The sequence below is a fragment of the Lytechinus variegatus genome, chromosome 12 (genome assembly GCF_018143015.1).
Source record: "Lytechinus variegatus isolate NC3 chromosome 12, Lvar_3.0, whole genome shotgun sequence".
NCBI classification, from domain to species: Eukaryota; Metazoa; Echinodermata; class Echinoidea; order Temnopleuroida; family Toxopneustidae; genus Lytechinus; species Lytechinus variegatus.
Window position 1 is genome coordinate 20,666,145 of NC_054751.1, and position 27,387 is coordinate 20,693,531.

Sequence of the window (27,387 nt, forward strand, 5' to 3'; positions counted from 1 at the left end):
TATCCTTATCCTGAAATTCATGTTTGTCCAGATGACAAGATTCATTGTCATATTCAACTTTTGACACGGCCTGCACTTGACACAAAATTTACAATCATACATGTATTTTTTTGTCCATGCAGTATTTGTATCTGCCTGTCCAAATATTAATAATACAAAATATTCAGTGGATGTCATAAACCCCACAATTTTTTTTACAAGTGTATCATTCTCTTGCTCTCTGCTTTCTATTTAATATTGAGTTTATTTTTTCTGGTGTAAAAAAAATCTGTTTGCATGAATTTGAGCATGATTACCAAAAAAATAAAAGAATGTCCTGCCAAGGCAGAAAATTGGAATGCTCTTTTCTTCTTCTGATTTTGTTTTGTTGTCTTTGTGATATTTTGTTATGCCATTGTGTCCATGCTTACAGTTAAGTGTCTCATGGTTATGTCCTATATGTATGCTCTACAAAGTGATCATCCCGCACCAAGGAATCTGACCCCTACATGTACATGTAGGTAATGGTGGTATTAAAGTATATTTTCAGCCATTTTTGCCCAGGGCTATTTTCACAGCTAACAGGTACAAATATGCCCAATTGGCATTTGCAAATCACCCCTATTCTCGCATTCCAACTTCCAAGTACACTTTTTTGTTAATTGATAACCGTTTTTGCAACATACACTTGAACTATTCTTTAAAGAACGAAAGCTATGCCCCCCAAAAAATCGGCTCTTGAAAAAAGATTCTTGTACTATCTAAAAACAATACCCACCAGAGTACAACTTGTTAAAACAACATTTTTTATTCAAACTCAGAACTTGTATCATGTTATTGAACATGCTAAAAAGGACCCTTTTAAATTAATGCAAAACACATTCATTATCACATAAACTTAACACATGTAGGAGTAACAACACCATATCCTATATCCATGGATATTTCTGGCATCTGCACACCTTTTCCTTTATCAATTACATGTATTGTATCAAGTTTCATTCACTTTCTTGTTTGTATTCCTTTTACACTGGTAGTTGTTGGGCTTTTTTGCACCTTTTGGCAACTACTGTGTTCTCAATTTACAGTGAAATTTAGGTTATATCTTTCCATGTTTAAAGTCTGTGCCACCAAAATTTCATCACATCTCTTGAATTGGGTGTCCATCAGTGCCAGGACTGGAAATATGTGCATTTACAGAACTTGTGTTCAGTTAATTGATAATGTGCATATTATTGTACAGATACTGTACCCCTTTTCATTGCTAAACACTTGCTGAGTGAGGAATTGAACTCATGATACCTTCAGGAACTGTTTTCATTTCTACCTTTCATTAGCATGTATACCGCTATGATTAAAATAAAAAACACTGTACGTAATTTGCAAAAGTGGAGGTGCTGTAGCCGAGTGGTCTAAGGCACCTGGATATACATGGAAAGTGCGGGGTTCGATCCCGGCCTTCGCAACCTATGCCCATTAGCAAGGCATTTAATTGACATTCAAATAAATGGAAATGCTATAACTCCGTGTGCACTTGTTTAAAAAAAAAAAACTTTGCAAAAGCAATGCTAATTGCAGCTGGTGTATTCGATGTGTAGGGAAAAAAATGAGGACAAAGTAAGCACAGAATGTGTAAATGTGAAATCAGCAAAACTTTTTTTGTTTTACATCCAATGGTGATGATATTATCAGCAATATACTTATACATATATGCTTGAGTTTTCTCATTTCACTCAAATAATTTTTTTTTTGAGGGGGGGCGCTTCCCCTTCAAAGGAAAACAGAATTGACATACTCAAAATGTTATTCTCTCTTTATACAGTGAGTATCAAATAAAAGTTTACACTTTGAAAAAGCCCTGGGAATGGGTTTGGGTCTCATCTATCCAATGAAAGTAGAAGTTTTGTCAGAATGTTATACTTGAGTGAGCACTGTCCATTTGTGTAAAGCTTTCAGAAATGCTCGTTTTCATGCTGTGTCAAGGGGAAAGGGCGAAATCAAACTTACCCTGCGGAGCATTTCTCATCCATTTTCCTTGCACTTTTAGTCATTTGTAATAAAACGGATACATTCAAGCATTTTGTAACAATTTTGCCACTCAAATTGAAATTTCAACACTTTGTACGCACAACCTTTACCCATTTTGTGCCAGCTGGATCTGAGGACATAACTAAATCTGAACAAAAGTTTATATCAGACATCTCCAGCATTTTTCAATAAGTTTTTATCATTGAAAGTGGGTTTACATTTCATTTTTCATTTAATACTTGTTTCTCCACATTTTTCCCAAGCTTGGCAATAATTAACAAAATGAAAATCAAGCTTAAGCAATTCCATGTAAATCACAGCTCAGCTTTAAAAAAATATCGTCACGATGGCCTCGATGTGTGGGGGAGTGGGGTGGGGTGAAATGCACTCTTCGAAGTGTTTTGGGCAAGGAAACAAGTAAAAAAAGGTAGAAGATATCTTCAAATCAATTTTGATAGCTAAATCCCACGTGTTCTTCATGATTAAGGTCTACTTTTATGCGTATAACTATTTCAAAGTTCTGCGCAAATCATTTTTTACTAACTTTTCAAAAGTAAGTGGTGCTCACTCAAGCGTAAATATTTTTTGACAGTTATATCGTCATTTGCTTAAATGGATCTGTACCAATGAAAAATCTTCAGGATATTACAAATGTATAACTTTGCAGGAGTTTTTCAAAGTGTAAACTTTTTTTGATACGCACTGTAGTTCTCATAAATGCTTGCTTTTTCACATCAATTTTCCCCTTTATTCTCTAATGGTTTTCTTACTCAAGCTTGACCTTCATGTATGCACATTATTATTTGCATTAAATGGAATGGATATATTCAGTTTCACATACATCAATCACCTGTGAAATTTGATTTGACTTAATATATTTTTTTTTTGCAGGTCATAAGCATAAGCCAAGGAGAAGGGCATTGCCATTATGCAGCTCATCAGATCCAGATGCACCATCTGCTTCAACCAGCCATCAGACACCATTGCAGTATGACCTACCACAGAGGTATTCTTTATCAGATTGTCCAGCTCCAAGTGAATCCAGTGTCTCATCTAATGTAACACCAGGTGTCACAGATCTCTTTCAGGAGCTGAGCTCTGATCCCTCCAAGACTGACAAGCCTTTAGATTCCACTACACCCCTTAGTCTTCAAGGAAACTCCAAGGTACAGTCGTCACCTAAGCTGTCAGGCAGTATTTCAAAGCTGAAGCAGAAGATCGGGAAGAGGCTCAAGGCAGCGGTTCAAGGAGACAGACCCGGATGCTCCAGTGGTGACATTGAGAGTGACTCCACAGTGCTTGGTTCATCTGTATCAGAGGGGTATTCATTTGGAGATGCAGATTTCATTCCCTTTAATTCTGAAGTGGGGGATGTGATTTTTGAGGAGACGGTAGCTACAGAGAAGGTGGACGTAGATGATTGTGAGCAATCAAATGTGAACCCATTAATGGACACTTTGGTGGAAGAGGTAGTCAGTGGTGCTTCAGAAGGTTATCCTTCACCAGCAAGTCCTGCAAGTGCTGCATGTCCTGCTAGTGCTGATCAAACTGCACTTCTATCCCAATTGTGCCAGTTAGAGAATAACCATGCTGGTGATGAATGTAATGGAGGAGAAGAGGAGACGCTGAGTAAGGAGCCATTATCAGATGGAGATGTAACAACAAGAAAGACAGGTAATGACAAGCCAAATCTTGTCCCCCGAACCGGAGAAACAAGTTCGACGGCTGAGAAGTCAAAGAATCCATGTCCTACACCAAGAACTGATTCTCCAGCCATGCAAAGTGAAACACACCCAGAATCATCACCATTGCATGAAACCCTAGCATCACCTGGCCAGCGACCTGGAGAAGTCCTTGAAGAAACTGCTGATGCTGCACAAGAGGCGGAGGAAGGGTGCCCAGGCGATGATGCACTTGATGACAGTGAGAGCTTGCCTGATGTTGACATCAATGCAGGAGATGAAGATTTACATGATGGCGGTCATGATAGCAGCTCAGACAGTATGGAGATGGACTTTGAGTCCAGTATGATCACCACTGATGACAGTCAGCCTACAAACACACCAACAAAAATCATGAAGGAAGTCACTCAGCTAGGGTAAGTAACCATCATTTCTAATAACACATATCAACATGAATTTAGAACACTTAGGACATATGCCTCCATCCATTAAAATGCTCAATTTGAAACAGTCAGGACATATCCAAGAAAAGAGTCAAGATATCTTTGGTATAAATCAAAAGAAGAAAAAATGAAAATTTGTCTGAACTGGCAAGGTGATAATCAAATTTTTGAGTGATTTGTGATATATTTAATTTGAGTTTACTAAAGTGACCTATTTTGACCTAGTTAGAACATTCCTGGCAGCCTTAATTATTACTTGTATCTTGGCTTTGTCAATATTTCAACCATAATCCCTCCCTCTCTCTTTTTTTATACATCATTTTTGTAGCAAGCTATCAGTACCAGGAACTCCTTCGAAGCCTTATCCTTTCCCACTGAATGTAAGTAGTATCTATGTTTCTTTGACCAAGCATGGTTCTTTTCCATGTCATGCATGTACATATACCTGTCATTATTTCTATTAAATAAAACAAAAATAATACAATACATGTATATACAAATGTTTCTACTTTGGGTAAAAGCTTTATGAAGTGGCTTCCCTAGTCATTCCAGTGAGTACCTTGCCAACTATTCACATGTAATATATTTGACACATATTTCCCATGTATCCATTTAGATTGTGTTCTTGAAAGGCTGTAACCTATGGAAAAAACATTTTAATGACATTCTCACATACATGTAAGCACCAAATACGATAGTGTTATTGAATATTGTAAATTTGCAGAAGACTACAAATGACAGTGATGTGAATTGCCAATAAGATGCCTGTCAACCCAAACCTGCTCCATGGGGGCATCAGCCCTGACCTGTTTACTAACTAATACATGTTATGTTTCTTTCTTGGAAACCAAGTAAAGAGGCATTCCCCTTTACCTGTCACTAATGGACAAACTGTAATCTTATTGGAAGTAAGTTTAAATATATACTTACTGCTATGTCTGGCAAGCTTTCAGATTGCCAAGAACTATCACTGTTTGAAAGCATTCATGAAATTATGCGGCCTGATGTAGTTGTGAAGACAGTCTGAAGCAGTGGTTAGTAATCATGGTGGATGTAGCTCCTCTTTATTGCTTCACGGAGTGTAAACATGCTTAAGTTTAAACCTGAGTAGTATATTAACACTTTGCCTTTATAATAGGGATTTTTTAAAAGTTTCAAATATGTCAGTTGGGAAAGAGATTTAGAGATTTCCTGGAGAGGTATTCTGAAAATTTTGGATCTTCTTCTGCTGCCCCGAGTAGTTTATTACAAAATCCAAAGTAGGCAAGGCATTAGACAGTAAGCTGTACAATGATTTTTCATACATGCTAGAAATGTGCATGTAAAATGGCAATGTTTAATCTACCCTTGATACTGGACCAAATAGTTGTATATATGAGTTCTTTTTGTACAATGCCTACTTTAATAGCTTGTTGTACGCGAGCAAATGGGAGGCTGAATGTCACACATTTGTACCGTTGCACACAAGACGTACCATCCAAAATGTACCGTTGCACGGCTTTAGGAGGTGACCTCACAATGCGATTTCATTGATTGAATAAGGTTGGCAATGCACGTACAGCCCGCTTTTCGCAATATTTTTGCTCCCTTTTCATAGATTACTGCAGGGGAAAACTTTGTTTTTTCATATTTTCATTGAATTCCGAGGCGTTGTACAACACAAATAGGAAATATTTTTATTCGTGCAATGGTGCGAGATTTCGCATTCGTTGAAAGAAATGCTCTATTCAACGAGGCTAACTCCTCGTTCAATAGAGCATCTTTCTTTTACCTCATGCGAAATCTCGCACCATCGCACTCATGCCTATTCGCTATTTGTATATTATCAGTCAGTCATCTGAAGTAATATTGACTTGATAATTTGGAATTCCCAGAAATGCAGTTTAACTGTGCTCACTAAAATCAGCAGTTCACTCAGTTATCAATCTTTGTTTGTTTATTTGGAAATGCTTTCTGTATTTTTGCTTATTACACATGTACATCATATCCGACCTTTGCCTTTAATACAAACATCGTAATGTATGATGATATGATTGAATAACACTATAAGTAAATAAGGACTTTGTATGTGCCCTCAATTTACTTTTTCATTTATTCGCTCTAAAGATTAGTACTTGAAAAGCAGGCATTACATGCATTAGTGAGTAGTGAGTTTACTTATGTTTGGAAGGGGAAAAATAATGTGGTCATTTCACTGGTTCTTGACAAATTTATTTTCATGTCTTATTTCTACTGAGCAATATGCAAAATAGTGCCATGACCTGCATGCTATAAATATTTCAGGTACAACCTTTTATAATCACAGGGGTTGAGTTTAGTCCCATATTGTACCATGTTTTCATTTCAATAAATGATTATTGCTTGTGTGAAGTTCAATAGTGATATGTATACTGTTCGTTGAACCATATGGGTCGCTATTGTGAAATTCCCCATATGGGAACTGATTCCAGAAATACAGGCAAATATCTCCTTGTGCCTTGTATTTGAATTGGACTATTGATCCAGCAAAATGTGATATTGAATATAGCAGGATGTCTTCATGGGATGGAACCACAAAATTGTATTGTATACTGTATGATAATGGAACAATGCTTTATGAATAAGGGATGGTGAAAGCAGAACACGTGGGAGGCCAGTTCGAGTGATATCGTGTTATTTCATTTAATGATTTTTTTTTTTGCTGAGGAAGTGAGATTTCTGTGGAAGAATGTCTAATTTGAGCACTTCTCTTTCAATCAAGAAGTCATTTTCTGCAAAGGGGTCATATTGATTGCATGTTGATGGCGATTTACACACAGTGATTACAATTGATAGTAATCCCATCATGATGATTGCAAACTTGATACCAATTAACAGTCATGAGTGTAATCGATCCTAATGATTGCATTTTGATGGCGATTTACACACAGTGATTACAATTGATAGTAATCCACTCATGATGATTGCAAAATTGATACCAATTCACAGTCATGAGTGTAATCGATCCTAATGATTGCATTTTGATGCTTATACTGTTCAGTCATGACACTGTAACACAACACAACTTTGGTGTGTACAAATTAGGGTTATGAAGCTTTTGGTTGACTTCAAGAGGACTTTAGACCAAGCGTGCGATACTACATGTAGTAATTTCTTGCTCTTAGACTTGAAACTTATCTGTGAGTGAATTTTACACTTCTGCCATTATGTCATCCTCTGATACACCTTCATCAGAGGTAAGTCCTAATTATTAAGGATATGTTGCATTCATGTTTAGTCATACACTGTAGTAGAAGTAGTAGTAGTAGTAGTATTAGTATTAGTAGTAGAAGTAGTACAATGTAGTCATGTTTAGTCATACACTGTAGTAGAAGTAGTAGTAGTAGTAGTATTAGTATTAGTAGTAGAAGTAGTACATTGTAGTAAAATATGAGTAGTAGTAGTAGTAGTAGTAGTAGTAGTAGTATTAGTAGTAGAAGTAGTACATTGTAGTAAAAGTATGAGAAGTAGTACATTGTAGTAAAAATATGAGTAGTAGTAGTAGTAGTAGTAGTAGTAGTAGTAGTAGTAGTAGTAGTAGTAGTAGTAGTAGTAGTAGTAGTAGTAGTAGTAGTAGTAATGATGGTGAAGGGAGTTTAAGCAATAGCAGTTTAAGTAAAATAGGGCTATAAATTATCATTTACTATTACATCGTCCTCATTTCTATCGATCACATTATACTACCTGAATGTTTTATTTGGCACCTGTCAATGTATATGAATTTGAATATAAATTGCTACAAATTTCAGGCCTCTACAAATTTTTTTTTTGTCACTTGCCCTGTTGGGCAAGTGATGAAATAATTTGCTTGCCCGATAGAAAAAACTGCTTGCCCAATTTTTAAAATAATTTTTCATTATGACGGCACTACTCTTGTTTTTATTAAGGTACCAGGTATACAAAATAACAATTGAGAATCATGTCCAGTATAAAAGAACACACATTGAAAAGGATATTTTCAGCAATGTAGGCCTAAGTCTTTACGTTTATTTTGGAGAAAAAAAAATCAATTTTTTATGGGTATTTAAGGTTTTAAAAAACCCTTCAACAAAAGTTGCTAAAATTTCATATTTTGCATCTTTAAATCCATGAAATTGCTTCCTGGGTACCATATTTCCTTAGAATTGCTTTCATTTACCGTAGTTAGAAAAGTAAGAAAGCCAGTGAAAAATGTTCAGCTCTTTATTGACTCGGAAAAAATTATTTTATCATCAAAAGTGGAGTGGCTAAAATTTCACATTTTGCATCTTTAAATCGATGAAATGGTCATTTATTTTCCATATTTTCTTGTTTAAAAAAAAATATTTGGAAACCATCAAGTCTTTTCTTCATAATTTTATGATGTTCCACTCTGTCAATAATTTTATCTACATGTTTTCACATGCTACTTTTTTATCTATTTTGAGGAATACCTGTTCACTTATTAATGAATTATTACTAACATTGTTTAATATTGTATGATTTTTAAGTAATTTCTTTCACTATGCTTAGAATCTTGGGTGTGTGTGTGTGTTGTGTGTGTGTGTGACTGTGAGTTGAACTTTGATATAAATGAATTCAATATCTAATTTCTACTTCGCCTATTCCAGTACAATAACCTGTACTCGGCCATGTAATAAAGGCCCACATACCCTAACTTTTCCTGAAGTTCTTTGAAAACGCAGACTTCTACGAAAATAGTATTTCTCCATGGGGGAGTCTAAATTTGGTGGGAATGTATTCATTAATAACTTAAATATACATGACAATGAAGAAATCATCAAACTTTATTGGAAGTTTTGAATAATATACCCGAAATGTAAACTCTGTCTGAAACAGAAAATCACCATCATTGAGGCCTTTACTGAGCGAATTGTCCCCCAGAGCTCTGGCAGAGAGACAGAGCTCAGACTGGCTAGCTAGTATGCGCACGTGCGTGAGGCTCCCGCCGGCCTTGTAAAATAGATGGAGCTTTGTTTGATGATTTATTGTCTGATATTTACCTCATCCCCTCAAAAAGGGAAACAAATGAATTTTAAGCTATAATCAACAAATACGGCAAGTTATTTTTTATGTTAATAGGCCGTTTTGAAAAGCAAAGCCGAATGACAACTCACCAATGCGCGGTTACTAGACTGTGATTTATTTCCTGTGTAATTCTAATTATTTTATCACAGAATTGTGATATCGGAAGGGGGAAAATGTGCATTAGAAATTGCACATGATGGTAGTCATAATGGACCCCTATACTACATTCAACTGTTTCCCGGCCATTGCATTGATTTTTTTCATACCTGGTACCATGTATGGAAATACGTGGTACAGAAAAAATAACGCAATTTCGGAATTTGAAACTGCGCTACTTGCTATTTTTTAAGGCTTATTCATGATTTTGAGTGTGGATATTTGATGATTTATGGAAAAACGAGGAACGGTACAGAAAAAAGACGCAACAACCACTTGCCCGATCGGGCAATTGACTTTGGGAAGTGCTTGCCCGCACGTCATTTTCACTTGCCCCGGGCAAGCGGGCAAGCGGGTTTGTCGCGCCCTGCAAATTATACCTAGGCTATATATATATAGCCTTGGAATAGGGAAGGTTTCAAGCAAAGTTTTTGTATAGGGATATATGTGCAGGTAGTTTGTTTTAAACAGCATAGGGGATTATTTTCATTCAGATCATTTGCATTATTTTCTTACTACTTGAGGAATGAAGAGGAGTATCACAACACTAGGTTCGTTTACATGTAGTATTGTATAGTTAAGGTTTGAAACTCACAGAAGTAAAAAGATGAAACATTTAAGTTTTAAATATAACCCATAACACATTCTAGATCATATCTTTCTTGTAAAATGTGTTTAATGGTACACTCAATCATTTCATCTGACAATTAAGTTAAGGTTTGAAAGTGAATTGTCTCATACAGGCTAATACACTGTATAGGTTCGGTCTGTCTAATGCTCAATATTTTTTTTTCCTCTCTCATTCTTACAAATTGTATAAAATTAATCACTTCATTGGAAGTTTGGATTTTCCTTTGCCATTATACATGTTCAGAAAATTCAATTTGGAAGTCAATTGTATCTTGGATCTTGGTAATTATAGTGTTACTAGACAGCAATGACAGGGTTGGCGGATTTAAATCACGTTGATTTAAATCATGATTTAAATCGCGATTTAAATCACAATGATTTTTTTTTAAAAATCATTGATTTAAATCACTTCCATTGAAAAATGTACAAATCATGGACAAAGTATTTGTTCAATGCAGTTTTAATTCTTCAAGTCAACTGAAAAACTTTGAATTAACTTTATATCAATAAAAGATCAACAAAGTCTTCATGTCTACTTAAAACAAATTAAAATCAAATCAATAAAATCAGGTAATTCCTTAAAAACTACAGATGTATGTTGTCAATTGGTAATTATTTTTTGTAAATTATGTCGAGTTTTTCTTCTGAAATTTTACATTCTTTGTCAGTTATTATTAGTCAATTTCTTTCTTAACATAAAGTTTTTACATAATCCAAAGACTTTTCAGAGAGCAGTTTGTAAAAAAAATATATAATATATAAAAGTCAATGAGAAAAGGTTTGTTGGCAGTTTTCCAGTTTTGATCCTTCGCCTACACATAACTACTTCTGTCATGTAAAATAAAAAAATTAAACCTGCATGTAATCAACATATTTAACATGCCTCTTATTTCGTATTGTTACATTTATCATACATTTGATGTTTTAAATAACAATTATAAAAATCACATTAACATTATGTAGTACAGTCATAATTTGACTGTTGAGAAAAGCTTTCTCTTATAAACCGTTTAAGTCACTGCAGCCCATTTTATGTTCAGTGCTACAAATAATGGAAGTTTTGTATCTGCATGTAATAATGGAAAGAGCTCTATAACAACAATTTGCAAAACTCAGAATAAACATTTAACACTGCATTTTAATGTTAAAATGCAGGTACTTCAGTTACAATCATTGGCAGTTGTAAGCTGTGTCTCATTTAAAATAAAATACTTCTTTTTGTAATACATACATGTATGTTGTAATTTAAGCAGTTTTGCAGTTTCTATCCTTTAGTTAAGTTAAAAGTAAGTAGATTTTTTTCATACTTCATGGATCAAACAGATTTTTTTGTAGAGAATATGGGAATAAAAATTGTAGATTAATGTAAAAAAATCACAGTAACAGAATGTAGTATAGTCACCCTTTGACTGAGCTATCTCCTATATTGTTCTCCAAAACTGAGAGTTTTGCATCTATATCTGTAGCAAGAGAAGAGCTTTTTATCAAACTAAAAAGATCCTAAACATATACAGTTGTAGTCTCTCTTTGACTATTGTAAAGCTGTGACTAATTGAAAAAAAATAATTGATTTGAATTACTTCTCTTACAATATACATGAATACTAGTAATTGGCAAAGGGTTTGTTGGCAGTTTTGATAAGGGATTTTTTTCTCTTGGATTTTTTAAATATTTGAATGAAAAATCCCAGAGGGGAATTTTCTCAACTCACTGGGAATTCCCTATGGAATATTCCTTCATAGGCCTATGTATGATAGAATTAAGTTCAGATACACATGTACATGATTCCTCAAATTTATTTTTAATTGTCCATTTTTACTGGATTTTAATTACAAAATATGTGGTTAAGAACAATGTTAGGGGTGAAATGTATAACATCGATATTGATGTCATTGTAAGAGTAAGGGGGGGGATAATTACCCTTTTTTTCGTAGGAACTTTTAAAAAATCAAAAAAATCTGATTTAAATAAAAAAAATCTGATTTAAATAAAAAAAATCTGATTTAAATCAAATAAATCCGATTTTTTTTATTTTTTTTAAAGAAATCAAAAAAATCGCCAACCCTGAGCAATGATCATGTGGAACATATACCGGTATTAAAAAAGGATTAAAAAACAACACTTGTTCATTGTTAACAATGTACTTCATGAAATGTCTCGTTTGGAGTATCTGGTTTTCCAGCCATCTGCTCAACTTTCTTGTATCCTATTCATACTTCTCTACATTTTCAGTACTACACTCATCGAGAATTGCCTTGCAAATGCATCCCTTTGAAGTATTTCGATGCATATTACTAGTACTCAATTTTGATATGCCACGATCTGTAATTTATTGTATATTTATGTATTAGGATGTGAAAAATATTGTTCACGGCTAAACCAGCACTATCATTCAGAAACTAGGCTAGGAATTCTCCACTGGCATCAGGACTTGGGTTTGAATTAGTAGAACAGTGTTTATGATATGAAAACACTTTTATGGGCCACAGAAATCAAGTCTGATTATTACAGGTTCCCAGCCCATCAGGGAAATCAGGGATTTTTTTTTTAACTTTTTTCCAGTCAAGGAAAAATCAGGGAATTTGATGAAAAAATATCTCAAATCAGGGAAAATGCCTCAATTGAGGGAAAAATCAGGGAATTTTGATTGGCCCAAAAGGTCGAAAGCACGGTAGTCAGTCAGACTCTGTTATATTTTGTTGAATATCAAATTGGCATCTTTAACATAGTGTGCTGTATGTACATGTACTAGGATTGCCTTGAATCAACTTCTTTCTGTATCAATATAAAAGGATGGGTGTATGAGGAGAAGGTAGGTCATTATATGCCTGCGTAATAGTACTAATTAGTTTCATAATATTGTGTTTATACTGAAAATACATGTTATTCACTGCAACAACTAAGAAAACATGCAAAACTGAAAATGGGTTTTATAAATTATGAGGGAACTTTTAAACTTCATCAGGGAATTTCTGTTTTCTTGAAAAGTTGGGAACCCTGTTATCATAGTTTATTCTATTGATATTAATATATCATTTTAATGCACTTTTTTTTATAGGATTCAATGAGCCCAGTTAGATTGTCACAGGAAATTGGCGATGAGGAACCAGTGAAAAAGAAGATCAAATTGAAGCATAATCTGAATAAGCTGTTGGACATAACGAAAACTACAGTAAGTTATTCATAATTCAATCAAGTGATGTTTTTGTTTTTCTTTTACCCCAAGGCACACTTGGGCTTCAAATGTCTTCTGCTGCCAATATTTGTAGTATATAAATTACAATCAATAGTAATACATGGTAATACATGTAGATTTTTATGATAATATGCATGGTGAAGAAAACTAAAGGAACAAAAAAATAAAGGAAGTTAGAAAGTGCAGATCTTAAATCTCTGAAAAACCCAAAATTTTGACATTTGAATTCAATTTTTTTTTATGTTGTCAAATTCTTATGATTTTTCGTCTTTTTTATTGAAAACAGGAGGAATTTGAGGCAAAGTTCAAGCGTCTGAAGCAAGATGTGAACAAGGGGGGTTTTGCCAGACAGCTAACGGAGCAAGAGAAGGCTGGAGACGATGACCTTGACATGGGCTCAGATGGTGGTGAACTGGAAGAACGTGCTAACAAATTGCTCAAAAAGGTGTGATACTGATAGAGACGCTTATGATTTGAATCATATTCTGTGAAATAAAGCATTTTTATCTGCAAAAAAAAAAAGTTTTCATCACAAAACAGTTTTTTTTTTTGAAAAGCATTATTGAATTAATATCAATTCTGCTGATAATATAAAACAACCTTAAAGAAGATTTTTAAGCAAAACTATGCAAAATATAATCTTTTTTTCGTAACAAACAAATAGTTATATTAAATATTCTATATGTTTCATGGTTGTTCCTTAACTTTCAACAATGGAGAAAATTCAGTAAGCTTACTGATGGCAAACTGATGGCAATTTAATGTTTCTTTGAATAATCCACACCCAAGTTTTCAAGATTATAAAGAGGGGAAAAAGGTGTGGTTTATTTACCGGAAATGAGGTTATTATTAACCTTCCTGCTTGCTTTTCATTCAATACTCTCATTCATTCCGCCATTCATTCATTCCTTTCTTTGATTGATTTGATTAATTGATTAAATGATTCATTCATTCATCCATGCATTCATACCAATCTATCCATTCATCCATTGGTAACGTGATGCTTCTATTTTATCTTTTTTATATATTTATTTCACCCCTTCAATTTTTATTTGATAGTTTTGTCCTGATGATAAGCAAGAGATACCCAAGGTCCATCCGGGTGAAGATATCTTTGATCAGACAAAACTCAGACAGGTAAGAAATAAATTAATTTTAAGATTAGAAAGAGTAGTAATTGCCTCCATTGTTGTTTTTCTGTGTTGATGTACTGGCTTGCATGTTGTATACAGACTTTTCTACAATTTTAGAGTAGTTGGGAAGATAGGAGTGGGCTGCATAATATTGCATATGTGAATATTTCATTGATGTCTTGAGCTCATTTAAATCTCTATTCGATCATTTTGGGGAAAAAATCAATTTATCTTCCCCCATTAGTAAATGTCAAACAATAATGATAACAATAACGGTATATTTACCCAGGGTAGCCACTTCAGTTCTGAAAACTGTTCTCCCAGCGGGCCCTGCTATTATTACCCCGGCTAAGCTAGGCTACCTATTCAGGTGCACACAGCTTTTTGAGGAATTACTTCCTGCCGGTACCCATTTACCTCACCTGGGTCGAGTGCAGCACACTGTGTATGAATTCCTTGCTGAAGGAATGTCATCATTCTTGCAAAAGTAGTTTTGAAACTTGGTGAGATTTGAATGGGAATGTCTGAGTTGAATGGCTTTCTTGTACAGAATTAATTATTTAGAATTCGAGCTAATTTCGATGGCTAGAACATACCAAAAACCTATTTGTCTTATGATATAATTCAAGATGATAAATTTATCTTCATCTTTTCAATATTATCTGATTGTTGTAGCTTCTAGTATTTCTGTTTTATCATCAGTTCCAATGAAGATGTAATAATAGATTCAGTTCAATTGATTCAATTCAATTCATATATTCTATTGTTGAATTTACATGACCCGTAAATTGTCAAATTCACAACTTATCCAGGTATGTAATTAAAGATGCATCAAATGCTTTCACATATAAATAGATCTTCAACTATGCTGACCACATGGCCTCATTGGAAGGTTGTGGATTCAAGCCTGATAAACCAAGTGCACTGGAAAGTCTTATGCTCAAAGCAACAGCAGGTAAGAGGTGTCCATGCCTTTTTTTAAAGGGAAAAAAAACATCAGCGCTTGTAACAAAAATGTAAGCAATTGATCACATTGTTGTTTTGCAAGTTTGATTGCACATAATGATCAATACAATCAACTTTAAATTTCAGCCCTATTATGAAGTGCTATGATTTATGTTATTGGCCCCTGGCCTAAATTTGTTGGATCTAGAATATGTGCTACGGTTCTGTGAATATTGACGTTTGTGTGTAGAAAATGCAAGAACTTTTTTTTCTTAATGACACCAACCGAAGCTACAGTTGTCCTCAAAATTATTCATACCCCTTGTGGAAAAACATTCTTTGGTAGATTCTTTACTTGTAAAAGCTATTATGATGTAACTTTCTTTGTATCTTTTGTCTGCTTGTTGCTATGCATGATTTGACATATGAGCTGGCAAGTCTTCATTAGCATAATAATAGATAGGGTCGAAAGTTATTTTTTGCACTTGTTCAGAATTATTCATACCCTTGCCAATACCTCAGCAAAAATGTCCTTTTATGACAATGCGCATTATTTTCACTGTCTGGGAATGTGCTATTCTTTGTTCTATAGTTATTTTAAGATGTTCCAATGAATTAAATACCCTCTTTGTTAAACAAGCCATTAAACAATGATGGAAAATAGCATCTTTCTAAAAGGGTATAAATAGAGGAAAGCATTTTGGTTATTCTAAGTCTCTGATAATCATGGCCAAGAAGAAGGAGCTCCGTGAGGACCTACGGCAACGTCTTGTGAATGCCCACATTGAGGGAAAAGGTTACAAGGCCATTTCCAAGCAGTATGACGTCCCTGTGGCAACAGTCCAGAGCGTAATCAAGAAGCACAAGAGGTACAACACTGTGAAGAACCTTAGTGGGCGTGGCAGGAAGTTCAAGGTGTCCCCTAAACTTGCCAGGAAAATCTGCAGAGAGGTCAACAACAACCCCCGGACCACAACCAAGACCCTACTTGAAACGCTTGACCGGTCAGGGACGAAGGTGTCCGGTCCACCATCGAGCGAGTCTTGCACAAAGGAGGTCTCCATGGACGCAGGCCTCGGAAGACACTGTTGCTCAGGAAGAAACACCTGAAGGATCGACTGGCCTTTGCTAGAGGTCATCTGAAGCAAAATCCAAGCTTGTGGTCAACCATCCTGTGGTCTGATGAGACAAAGTTGGAGTTATTTGGCCATATGGATGTTGAATACATCTGGAGGAAGAAAGGGGAAGCATACAATCCAAAGAACACTGGGCCAACCGTCAAGCATGGTGGTGGGCACATAATGCTGTGGGGATGTTTCTCTTCCAGTGGCACAGGGAACCTCGTTAGAGTCAAAGGAATCATGAAAAAGGAGGATTACATCCAGATCCTTGAGGAGAACTTGAAGGAATCTGCCAAAAAACTCCAGCTTGGCCCCAACTGGAAGTACCAACAAGACAATGACCCAAAGCATACCGCCAAGCTGGTGAAGAAATGGTTCAAGGACCATGATGTCAACGTCCTAGAATGGCCAAGTCAGAGTCCTGACCTGAATCCGATCGAGAACTTGTGGCGAGACCTGAAGTCAGAGTGATGGCTAGGAACCTGACTAACCTGACCCAGCTTGAGGCCTACGCCAAGGAAGAATGGGCCAACATCCCGCAGGAGACGTGCAGGAAGCTTGTGGACACTTACAGGAATCGTCTAGAAGCAGTCGTAAAGAACAAAGGCTATGCTATTGACTATTAATGAAAGACATTGGACTCAGAAAACCTAGGGTATGAATAATTTTGAACATGACATTGTTTGAATATCTATGAATAAAATACCCCTGAAAAAAGAAATTTCTTGAATTGTGCATTGTTGTTATTCTTTCACTAGTAGGTCACACATAAATCATAGAGAAACTTGATAAAATGCATTCATTTCATCACAAACATGAAAAATCACAAATATCAACAAGGGTATGAATAATTTTGAGGACGACTGTACTTAAGATGCTACTTTGCAACATGATACACGATGGGAGTAAAATATTAAGCTTATATTTTTGTTATATAAATGCAAAAATTAATTGATATTTTGATAGTCATCTTGACCAGTAACAAAAGTTAAACATATTTTGATAGAGAGTGGTGATGTAGGCTCCATGAGCTTGTGTTTGTATGTCTTTTTCTAAAATATCCTGCTTTGGTTTGTTTTCATTGTGGCAGAACTTTCCAGGTAAATAGAATGACACAATTTTTTTTTTAAGAGAAATACTCTCTTCCATTCCCTCTCATGGGTGTCGATGTAATTATTCAACTCTAATCAAATTCTTATTTGGTGTCTCGTTATGGTTAACATTATTCATACACCATGTTTGCACGCCAAAATTTTTGCATTTTATTCATCACTTGTATGTGCTTGAACAATCATTCTTGGGAACAGTCACATCCTATAATATGAAGTCCCTAATTACTTGTATACCTGTATATGTTTGTTCAGATGAAATGGTTGAAATGCTGAGGACGTTTGCTGTTGAGATGACTTACCATTCTAAACCATGCCCTCCAGCCTTCATGCTCTGGCTTCTAAGACTCAGTGAGTAATTTTTCATTCTCTCTCTTTTGGGGGATTTTACTAGAATTTTTCATTATTATTAAATTAAATGGTAAATGCAGCTTTGAAGTTGTAAAAATCAATATGCTGTAATATAGAAACCAGCTTGAAGCTTTGTAATGATCCAAGAGAAGGCCCTTTTGTCTAAATGCATAGAATGTTATGACTAAATATACAGAATATTAATTGTCTTTGCAGCATTCATGCGAGAATGAAAAAAAAATTTAAAGGACAAGTCCACCCCAACAAAAACTTAATTTGAATAAAAAGAGAAAAATTCAAGCATAATACTGAAAATTTCATCAAAATCGGATGTAAAATAAGAAAGTTATGACATTTCAAAGTTTCGCTTATTTTTAACAAAATAGTTATATGAACGAGCCAGTTACATCCAAATGAGAGGGTCGATGACGTCACACTCACTATTTCTTTCGTTTTTTATTGTTTGAATATTTCAATTTTTACGAATTTGACAATTAAGACCTCCTTGCCTGAAGCACAAAATGTTAAAATAATGGAATTCCACGTGTTCAGGGAGGAATGAAACTTCATTTCACATGACAATGACGAGAAAATAAAAATATTTCATAATTCAAACAATAAAAAACAAAAGAAATAGTGAGTGTGTGACATCATCTACTCTCTCATTCATATTTATCTGGCTCGTTCATATAACTATTTTATTAAAAATTAGCGAAACTTTGAAATGTCATAACTTTCTTATTTTACATCCGATTTTGATGAAATTTTCAGCATTGTGCTTGTCTGATTTTTCTCTATTGATTCAAATCAATATTTTTCTGAGGTGGACTTGACCTTTAACAATTATGAACAATGCATTTCAAAACAACACATTCACACATAGTGGACATGAATGTACAGCCATCACAGTCAAGCTTGCCACTTTTTCTGATCTTGGAAAAGATTGATCAACATTTTGATAATCCGTTTATCTCCTGTGTCTTTGTTTTAATCTCTGTCCTTTCCCCTCTGTATTTCTCCCCCCCCTCTCTCTCTCTCTCTCTCTCTATTTCCTTCATGTATATCAGTGTCTGTGCATACTGACTGTAATGTAGTTAATAAGGCATACCAGACCATGTGGTCCATCCTCAACACGTGGCCGGTTCAGCATCCTGACGTCGTGCCTTGGGCGCCCTCTGTCGCTGAAATCACCCAGATCTTGGTCAATTATGGTGAGTTCTTTAATCAGCATTCCCCTTTCTTTCAGTCTTGTTATTTTGTACTCAAGTTTTATTGATTTGATCTCATGACAGGTGGGTTAGATCCCCAGCCAAGTCATTGACTTTTACAAATGAGACCTTATAAAGTTAAAAGCCTGTTAAATCTGTGAAAATGAATATTGATATATTTGTGGAGGAACCTTGATAAATGACATATCATTATTATCATTTATGTGATATTTATTTGACTTTGAATAATAAAGACAATCACTTCCTTCTTTTTCTTTGTCTTTTTTGTTGTTGTATATCTCCATCTTTCTCTGTATCAATCCCTTTTTATCAAAGTGTACAACTCTTATTTACTTGAAGTACTGCTTTTTATGTAACCATACATGATTCATATATCTGGTATTTCATTTATACTATCAATTCATCTGATAGGATTAAAAAAAAAAACTTGTAATGAGAGCATACTTGTTAAATAAATGCTGGTGAAGAAAAATTATGGTTTTATATGCATTTCCTATTTTGTCTCGCCTGAATGAATTTTGGCAGAGAGTGTTGGTCTGTTAATCTGTTAAAGACCCTGACCGGTGTAAAAACAATCATATATCAAAATAAAGGTAATGATACATACAATACAATATATACCAAAAATATTACATATATCTCCTTCCAATAGTTAAAAATATTGAATAAAAATCAAAGAAACTGCTCCTCCAAAGTACGCTTCGATTGAGCACCCCCACGTCGCCTGGAAATGAGGACGTCACGTTGTGTCTGGAGGGTTGTGATTCCATAGGTTTGTGTACAAAAGCATTTGGTATTTTCTTCCATTTCCATGTTATGAATCCATTTTTTTTCGTTTTCAGATGAAAATGGCACTGAAAATTATTCACTGGTCAAATTGTTGTAAACCTACAACTATTCACTACCTTTTTAGTGATTTCTCTGTTTGGCTCTTATTGGGCATAAATTGCTATGTCAGGAAAAGTTGTTATACATAATCCAAATGCAGATAGAATTGAAATCTGCGCCAAATAATCAGGAAATAAAATATGGCAAAAACTAGTTCAAAACTGTACATTTCATAAATTTAAGCTTGTGGGAAAAAATATATATGTGATATCCCTCTGTGATAGAAGTGAAGAGAATGAAATGCGTTATCTAGAAAACAAAAAAATCACCCACTTTTTCTGTGTACAAAACCTATGGAATCACGACGCTTCTTACACAACGTGACGTCACGGTCTCGAGGCATGTGAAAAGTACAATAAAGCCTATTTTCTAAGCGGGGTTCGAAGCCCGATAATTGGAATATTCTTAAGCAAAATACTCAGCTGGGAAGCGGTGAAAATGCATAAAGCATACCTTGCTGTATTCAGTAGCTTATAAGCTTTCAATTTCATTTTCGGGTCCAGTCTGGATCTTTAAAGTTTTTGTTCATCTTGCTCTCATTTCTTTATTTCTGCATCAGTTATGTTCATACATGGTATATAGGACCCTTGAGTAATTCCACATTTGTGTCCTTAAGGATGATGGGGCCAAAGGTCATATGATTTGAGGTCATGTTCATCCTTCTTCAATTTTTTTTTCTTGCAACTTGCTCTCATTTATTTATTTTTTGCATCAATTGTGATCACACTTGGTTTAATTTATCCTTAGGCAATACCACATGTGTGTTATTTAGGATGATGGGGTCAAAGGTCATCTAGGGGTCAAAATGTCAAGTTAATTTTTTTTTCTTTTAACTTGCTTTCATGTTTGGATTTCTGCATTAATTGTGTTTACACTGGTACAAATAATCATTAGATAATACCACACTTGTGTTCATGAGGATGATAAGGTCAAAGGTCATCTATGGGTCAAAAAAACATATTGGATAATATATTAATAGCAAAATTAGGCGAGACTTGTGGTTTGTGAACCACCTTGTGTAAATATTGTATTATTTTTGTTTGATTTAGGTGCATCTTTCAATGAGCTTCTACCGCAGGGCCTTGTACATCCAGAATTTGATGAAAGTTCCATTAGGTATTTAATTTTCTTCTCTTTTTTTGGGGGGGGGGTAATCTTAGGTCCATTTCGTGAAGACTTATATTTATGGTATTCTTTGTCATTATGATTACTACCACGGAAATCTTGATTTTGATTGCCTGTTGAGCCTTGTTTCCATGGTATTTATGATTACAGCAAAGTAACCATAATCCTAATTCCTTATTGAAACTGGGAGTCGTTTCATAACGCTGTTTGTAAGCTAAGATGATAAGATGATCCATTCTAAACAGTCCTAGCCAACTGCCAAGTAGTACTGATATTCTGTATGTAGTACTGAAAATGAGAAGAATACTGATGGTTTTATGCAAAATAGTGACGTCTAAAGTTACAGTTTTATGTGTAGCCCTATGGTATTTCTTTTAATTACTGATTTCCTCACCAAAATACTGATTTTCAGTTTTGAAAATAGTGAAAAGTTCTTGTTCAGGTAGGCATCTCTGCTCATGCCCCTGATTTTGATGTAATATGGTATTTATTGATCTATACCAAAACAGACCAAGGGAAAATGTAGTTAACCAACATGAGGAGAGTGCTTCATCCTCTGCTACTGACCTTACGGATGCGGAGAAGGCACGTTACCATGGCAACAACCTTATGAAGGTCATCAAGATCTTGACCCTTGCTCTCATCACCAGGAAAACTGTTGATCGGTAAATTACGCTTTCTCATTAAGATGATAAAAACATTTTTTTTTCAAACAATAGCCTTATGTTACTTGTTACCAGGTGACATCATTATGAGCTCTTTTCTACATTTATTGTCTGAAAATGTTAGTAAATAACATCTGATTCTACCTTGTTAAAGTCGTTTGTATATTATATATCTATACACTTTGTAGATCTATGGATTATTTTGACATTATCATGAATTTTTCTGACACAATTCTTTTTCTTTCTTTTTTTCACCTCTTTAGGTTCCCTTACACAGAAGAGGAGATAAGCTGCCTAGCTTTTCTTGTATGCAAAGCATCTCTTGAGACTTACTTCATCAAGTAAGATCATGCTTATCTGAACTAGTTTAACATTATTTAACCCCCAAAATGTATGTAAATATATTTTGGCTACATCATAATTAACTCGGGAGTTGACAGTGGGCCTGGCTTCTTATACGGCTCAATGACTGAAGTGAGGGATTTGCCGATTGTCAAATCCGTCATCCAGTTAGAGAGTATATGTATCACGTGACAACCGGACTTGCCAAAAAAGATTTTCCTGCCCTGAGCTAATTAGAAGCATCTGGAACCTGGGAGAGACTGTTTCTACCCCTGTTGAAGATGGATGCCCTGTCCAAATGTTGTGGAATTCATTAATATGATTGGATCTTGGATTGATAATAGGACAGACAATCCGATGATAATTTAAGTGATTGTGACTCCCCCAAAAATAAAGTGAAATGTGCAATTGCAAAATTAAGATCTGGCTTGGTGACTGCGTGCAGTTGAGAATTCATTTAATTTCTATTATTTTTATCTTTGCAGGAAAGCTGTGGAGAATGATTTCACTCTTTGTCTTGTAGCCCTGTTTGAATGTGTGCCTGAAGCTTCTTGGGCAAGTCAGGTAAAGTTGACCTTATTCCATCTACTGGTGATCATAGTCATGATCCAATTTTGAAATTGACAACCAAGATGTTTCTTACACTCTTGTAGGAGAGAACTTAAGCTACTAGTATGATAAATCAGTCTGCATGGTACTATCAATAGTATCGGGTTAATGCATCAAAAATATCATAGCAGAATCAGGACAGTTTCAGTTATTTTCCCTTCAAAAATACCTTTGCTGCTGCTGCTATTTCTTATGAGGATGATTGATGGTAATGGTAGTGATTATGATAATTTGATGATGGTGCTGGTGATGAGATGATGATGACGATCGTGATGACAATGACGGCGATGATTGAGATGATGATGATGATGATAGTGGTAGTGATTATGTTGATGGTGATGAAGGTTCGCAGCAGACTCCTCTCTCAGAAGTTATGCCTGACTTGCAGAGCTGCCAACCAGTACGTTTTTGGCGTATTTACTACGTTTTTGCAACCAAAATACAACATTACGTTTTTGGAGTTTGCGCACCATGTATTTTATTATGAGATACAGTTACTTGGGAAAAATACAGCTTTTTTTATCACAGAATACAAATATTAATTCCCAGAGGTTAGCAGGTCTGGACTTGCTTCCTGTTCTTAGGTGGCAAACCAGAGTCTCAATCAACTAAGGATTCAAATTCTTGTTAAGCCATATCTGGATGCAAAGTCCAAACTTCAATTTCAATGTATTAGATGAGGGTTAGCAGAAATTCACTCCCTTCTCCAGAAACCAGAATTATGCGGGGTACCTTCTCCATACAATGATATATCACCAGTCTTTTGTAAAGCTGTACGTTACTTATGAGCAGCTGTGTGAAATGACCCCCTCCTGTGATGTATGTCTTTACAGGCTGAACATCTTTGCCATGTTTTACCACACGTTACTAGCCATCATCATAACCTGGTTTACATCTCACATCTCATGCCTGGATGCACCGAGAGGGGCAGGTACATCTCAAGACAACTAGCGTAAGTTAACCCTATGATGATAAAAGATTGCAGTTAGTTACATTGATGGGACAAATTATAACATCTGAGGCCATTTGGAGGTGTTGTCTTTCTAAAGTGATGCTAAGACCTTAAAAAAATGTTTGTTTTCCATAACAGAGGTAAAATAAGCAGGTGGGTGGGTCAGGTTTTTTCCCCACTTGTCATGGATGATGTTTTACCTTGCGATTTGCCAGCAAGAAATTTAGAAACACAATTGAATTAGGGTCTTTTGGCACTTTTTTATGGGGGGGATCAAATATGAATAAAAATATGAATAGCAATGGTTGGTCGGATTACAACAAACATTTTTTCTTTTTTTATGCCCAAGGAAAGATATTTTGCACATTCAGATTGCCAAGTAAGAGTGTAGTAACAGTTGCTTGAAATCAAAGGTGAATCTATCTATAGCAAGACATGATGCATGTACTTAACACTCCAATATATTTTCCCAAAAACTAACGCCATCTATCTCGGAATAATCTTTTCAAAAATTACTGAGCTCAAACTGCTGCATCCAGCGTTTAGTGCATTCGAGGAGTAAATCCTGCCGTCACTCATTTATTTCACCTTGGCAATACTCAATGTGAATGAATTTCTTTTTGAAGGGAAAATGCAAGGGCTTGGATTGCAACCTTTGCCATTCTGTTTGAAATGCTAGAGTCAGAACCACTAGACCAGGATGCCTTGAACCATTATTTCTGTTGATATTTCCAGGTATATGTGTCTAAAGAAGCTTACATCAGATGAACCAGAGCAGAATTGCAATGGCTTCTGTCCTGACCTCAAGGTATTTATATCATCCTGTTCTATAGTTGAATTGGGATTCTTGGGCAGTGTTTAATCGAGTGCCAGTCAATTTGTGCTTCTCATAATACATGGGTGCAAGTTGCACCCTTATTGTGACATCACTCATACGTGTTAATCCTGACAGATTGGCCAACCTCAAGATCATGATTATGCATTATGGCAAACACAGTATTTTTCATATGCCATGTTTATTTTGCCAATTTCTCAGCATTTACATATTTTCATTTAGACACACAAATACTTGGATGGTCAATTTATTGGATTTGGTTCAAACATTTTTTAGATGATTATATACCACACCTAACATTTATGCTTAGCTCTAGGTCTCAAAGATAAAATTGTGAGTCTTGCTATTAACCTCAAATTTACAATTGATTTTTTACTAATGTTGAAATAGATTCATCAGTTGCATCAAATTTTATATCTTTTTTTCCAATCCAAGGAAAATATGTTTTTTTGCATCACCCCCAAGATGAAAAATATTCATGCTATCCCATTCGGTTGCAGGTTCAGTATGTATTGGACCTAGTAGACTCTGTGGCCAGACCTACGAAAGAGACGGACTACTATAGGCTCCACAGCATAATCCAGATCCTGGACCTAGCCGTCGGTAGCGAGACCCTGGATAAGTCCGAGAAGGAATCCTTGCAGTCACTCAACGGCAGGCTCAAGATGCTAGTTAGCTACATCAAGGATGAGTCCGGAAACATCAGCAAGTCACAGGTCAAGGATCTTATTCTTAGGATGAACCTGAGGCTGACTCTCATGGATCAATCAATTATCTCTGATCAGGTAATGACATGTATTACATCGGTAATTGTATTATATCTATGCCCACAGTATGTGGTCGGAGGCTTTATGTTTTGGGGTGGTCCGTCTGTCTGTTTTTGTTCTCGTGATAATGAGAGAACCGTTCGAAGGATCAACTTTAAAATTGATACTTTAATGCATGTAAGAGTGTCGAAGACCCGAGTAGTTTTGGGGGTCATGATGTCAAAATTCAAAGGGGCCATTACATTACCAAAAGAAAAGAATAAGTGAAAAATTGTTTGAGCGTTGGCTCATGTATGCATATGGGAGTGATGATGATCTTGGTCCCATCTTACAAAGAGTTGCAATTGATCCAATTAACCAAAACTATGGAAAGCCAGTGATATCAACATGTATTATGCCTGTCTGTGCAAAATATTTTCTATGAGGTATATTCATTGTTTTCTTGAAAATTCAGTGTCCTTCTCTTTGTTTAAAAAGGACATTGTTCAAATCTCTTGGCGAAAATATTATGACAATGATGGATTTCCATAGTATTGAGGTTGATCGGATCTGTCATAACACTTTGTAAGATGGGACCCTGATATAGTAGCACGAGGTCAAAGGTCACATCAGTCATTATTAAACACTTTTAGAAGGTAGATGTGTAATATATTATCCGGCAACTTGGAAAGCATCAATCATTCAAAATCATCATTTTGACTGTGTGCAGTTGAGAATCCATCCACCATCAACTTAGATTTCCCACTCTGTGATCATAATGACCTTTATCTGCACTCTTCCAGGTGAATCTGTTCAATCGCTCGCTGCCTCTGACTAGGATCAAGGAGGAGAACATTGAGGAACACTTCCCACAATCCCAAGAGGATGCAGTCTCCATCAGCTCTGAGGAAGGAGAAGACAGGATAGGTGATCTGGATGAAGATGAGGAGGGCGAGGTGAAGGACCATGCACCGGATACAGCACATTTACCTGAGAAGACCTGAACGATGCAGTCAACGAGCTAAGGGACATCTTGCAACAGTCTTTATGAACAATGGTCAAGAGTTACCACTGTTATTCAAGAGAGGACATGATTAATGAGAACAAGGTAGAGTTTTGGTGCTGAGGAACATCTTGCAACCGATTGTTTTGAGATGTTGCATCAGGTTAGCAGTGTTGTACACCAGAGAAAACCTGGTAAATGGAGATGCAGTCAACCTTTGATTAGGTGCCAAGGAATATGTTGGAACAAAGTTTTTATGTCATACATGTATTTTGTGGAGCAAATGCAGCAGTGGCGTCATTAGTATGCAGTATTTAAAGCTTTCCACATTAAGGTGAGTTTAAGGAAATCAAATATATTTAAGTCTCTTGCAATATCTGCTGTTTTCTTGAAGATAGCGCTACATTTTGATATATGAATGGTGAAATCGATTATGCTTGAGATTACAACAATTTTTGTGCAGCATTGACCTTGGGCGTATACAACATATGTAGCTACAATCAATGAACATTAGGGAGGAATTGATGGAAATTTAATGTATTTATATATCCTTTTAGGTTATCTTAAATATCCCTATTAAACCTAGAGTGTGATTCATTAAATTGATTACGTTTGAGAATAGAGACCTGGAGCTGAATACTGCATGATTATGCTGATGAATGGAAAGTGTACATTCCTTTGGAAGAGATTTCTTTCAAAAAAAGTTACAAGCTGAAATATATTTTGCAGCAGGTCAAAAAAATTATATAATGAGCCTTTGTTTAGATAGTAGCCTGAAATTCAAATGTATATAAAATCTCCCTTTTCCAGGTCATGTCATAAAATTGTAAGTTTATGAAACATGGAATCCTGTGTAACCATGATAACAGTCCTCAAGAGCCAATCAGAATCAAGGAATTCATGGAAGTTAGCAAAATAGTAATGTACATGCAACAGGGCACTGGACCATGAAAGCTGTTCTTTGATTCAAACCTTTTCAGCAAATGGAATTCTGTTTGTTGGGCACCCTGCAATAGTAAAAAGGAAGCGATTTCATGTAGAGATCTCTCAGTGTCCTAATTCAGAGATTTTATAAGCAGGAATAATCTTGAGGGCAGCCTCAAAGCCACATTTTGCCATCTGTGTCCTTGGCTTCGGGCCAAGTCACATGTACAAAGTCTGTAAGCCTGTTCACGGTTGTAAACTGCGAAAGAGC

The 27,387-nt window shown here is 35.5% G+C and overlaps 1 protein-coding gene across 3 annotated transcripts in view; it reads left to right on the plus strand.

Moving 5' to 3' along the window:
* LOC121424911 overlaps positions 1-26,918 on the plus strand; it is a 57,275-nt gene extending 30,357 nt beyond the window's left edge. For all 3 annotated transcript variants that reach the window (XM_041620796.1, XM_041620797.1, XM_041620795.1), the window contains 16 exons: positions 2,899-4,105; positions 4,461-4,512; positions 13,002-13,115; positions 13,426-13,584; positions 14,199-14,276; positions 15,128-15,227; positions 17,703-17,798; positions 18,866-19,009; positions 20,965-21,031; positions 21,550-21,705; positions 21,969-22,046; positions 22,533-22,611; positions 23,490-23,608; positions 24,344-24,416; positions 24,944-25,228; positions 25,993-26,918. In XM_041620796.1, the coding sequence (XP_041476730.1) occupies positions 2,899-4,105; positions 4,461-4,512; positions 13,002-13,115; positions 13,426-13,584; positions 14,199-14,276; positions 15,128-15,227; positions 17,703-17,798; positions 18,866-19,009; positions 20,965-21,031; positions 21,550-21,705; positions 21,969-22,046; positions 22,533-22,611; positions 23,490-23,608; positions 24,344-24,416; positions 24,944-25,228; positions 25,993-26,193 (3,008 nt within the window). In that variant the 3' untranslated portion in view covers positions 26,194-26,918. The remainder of the gene's footprint in view (positions 1-2,898; positions 4,106-4,460; positions 4,513-13,001; positions 13,116-13,425; positions 13,585-14,198; positions 14,277-15,127; positions 15,228-17,702; positions 17,799-18,865; positions 19,010-20,964; positions 21,032-21,549; positions 21,706-21,968; positions 22,047-22,532; positions 22,612-23,489; positions 23,609-24,343; positions 24,417-24,943; positions 25,229-25,992) is intronic.
* Positions 26,919-27,387: the final 469 nt, after the last annotated feature.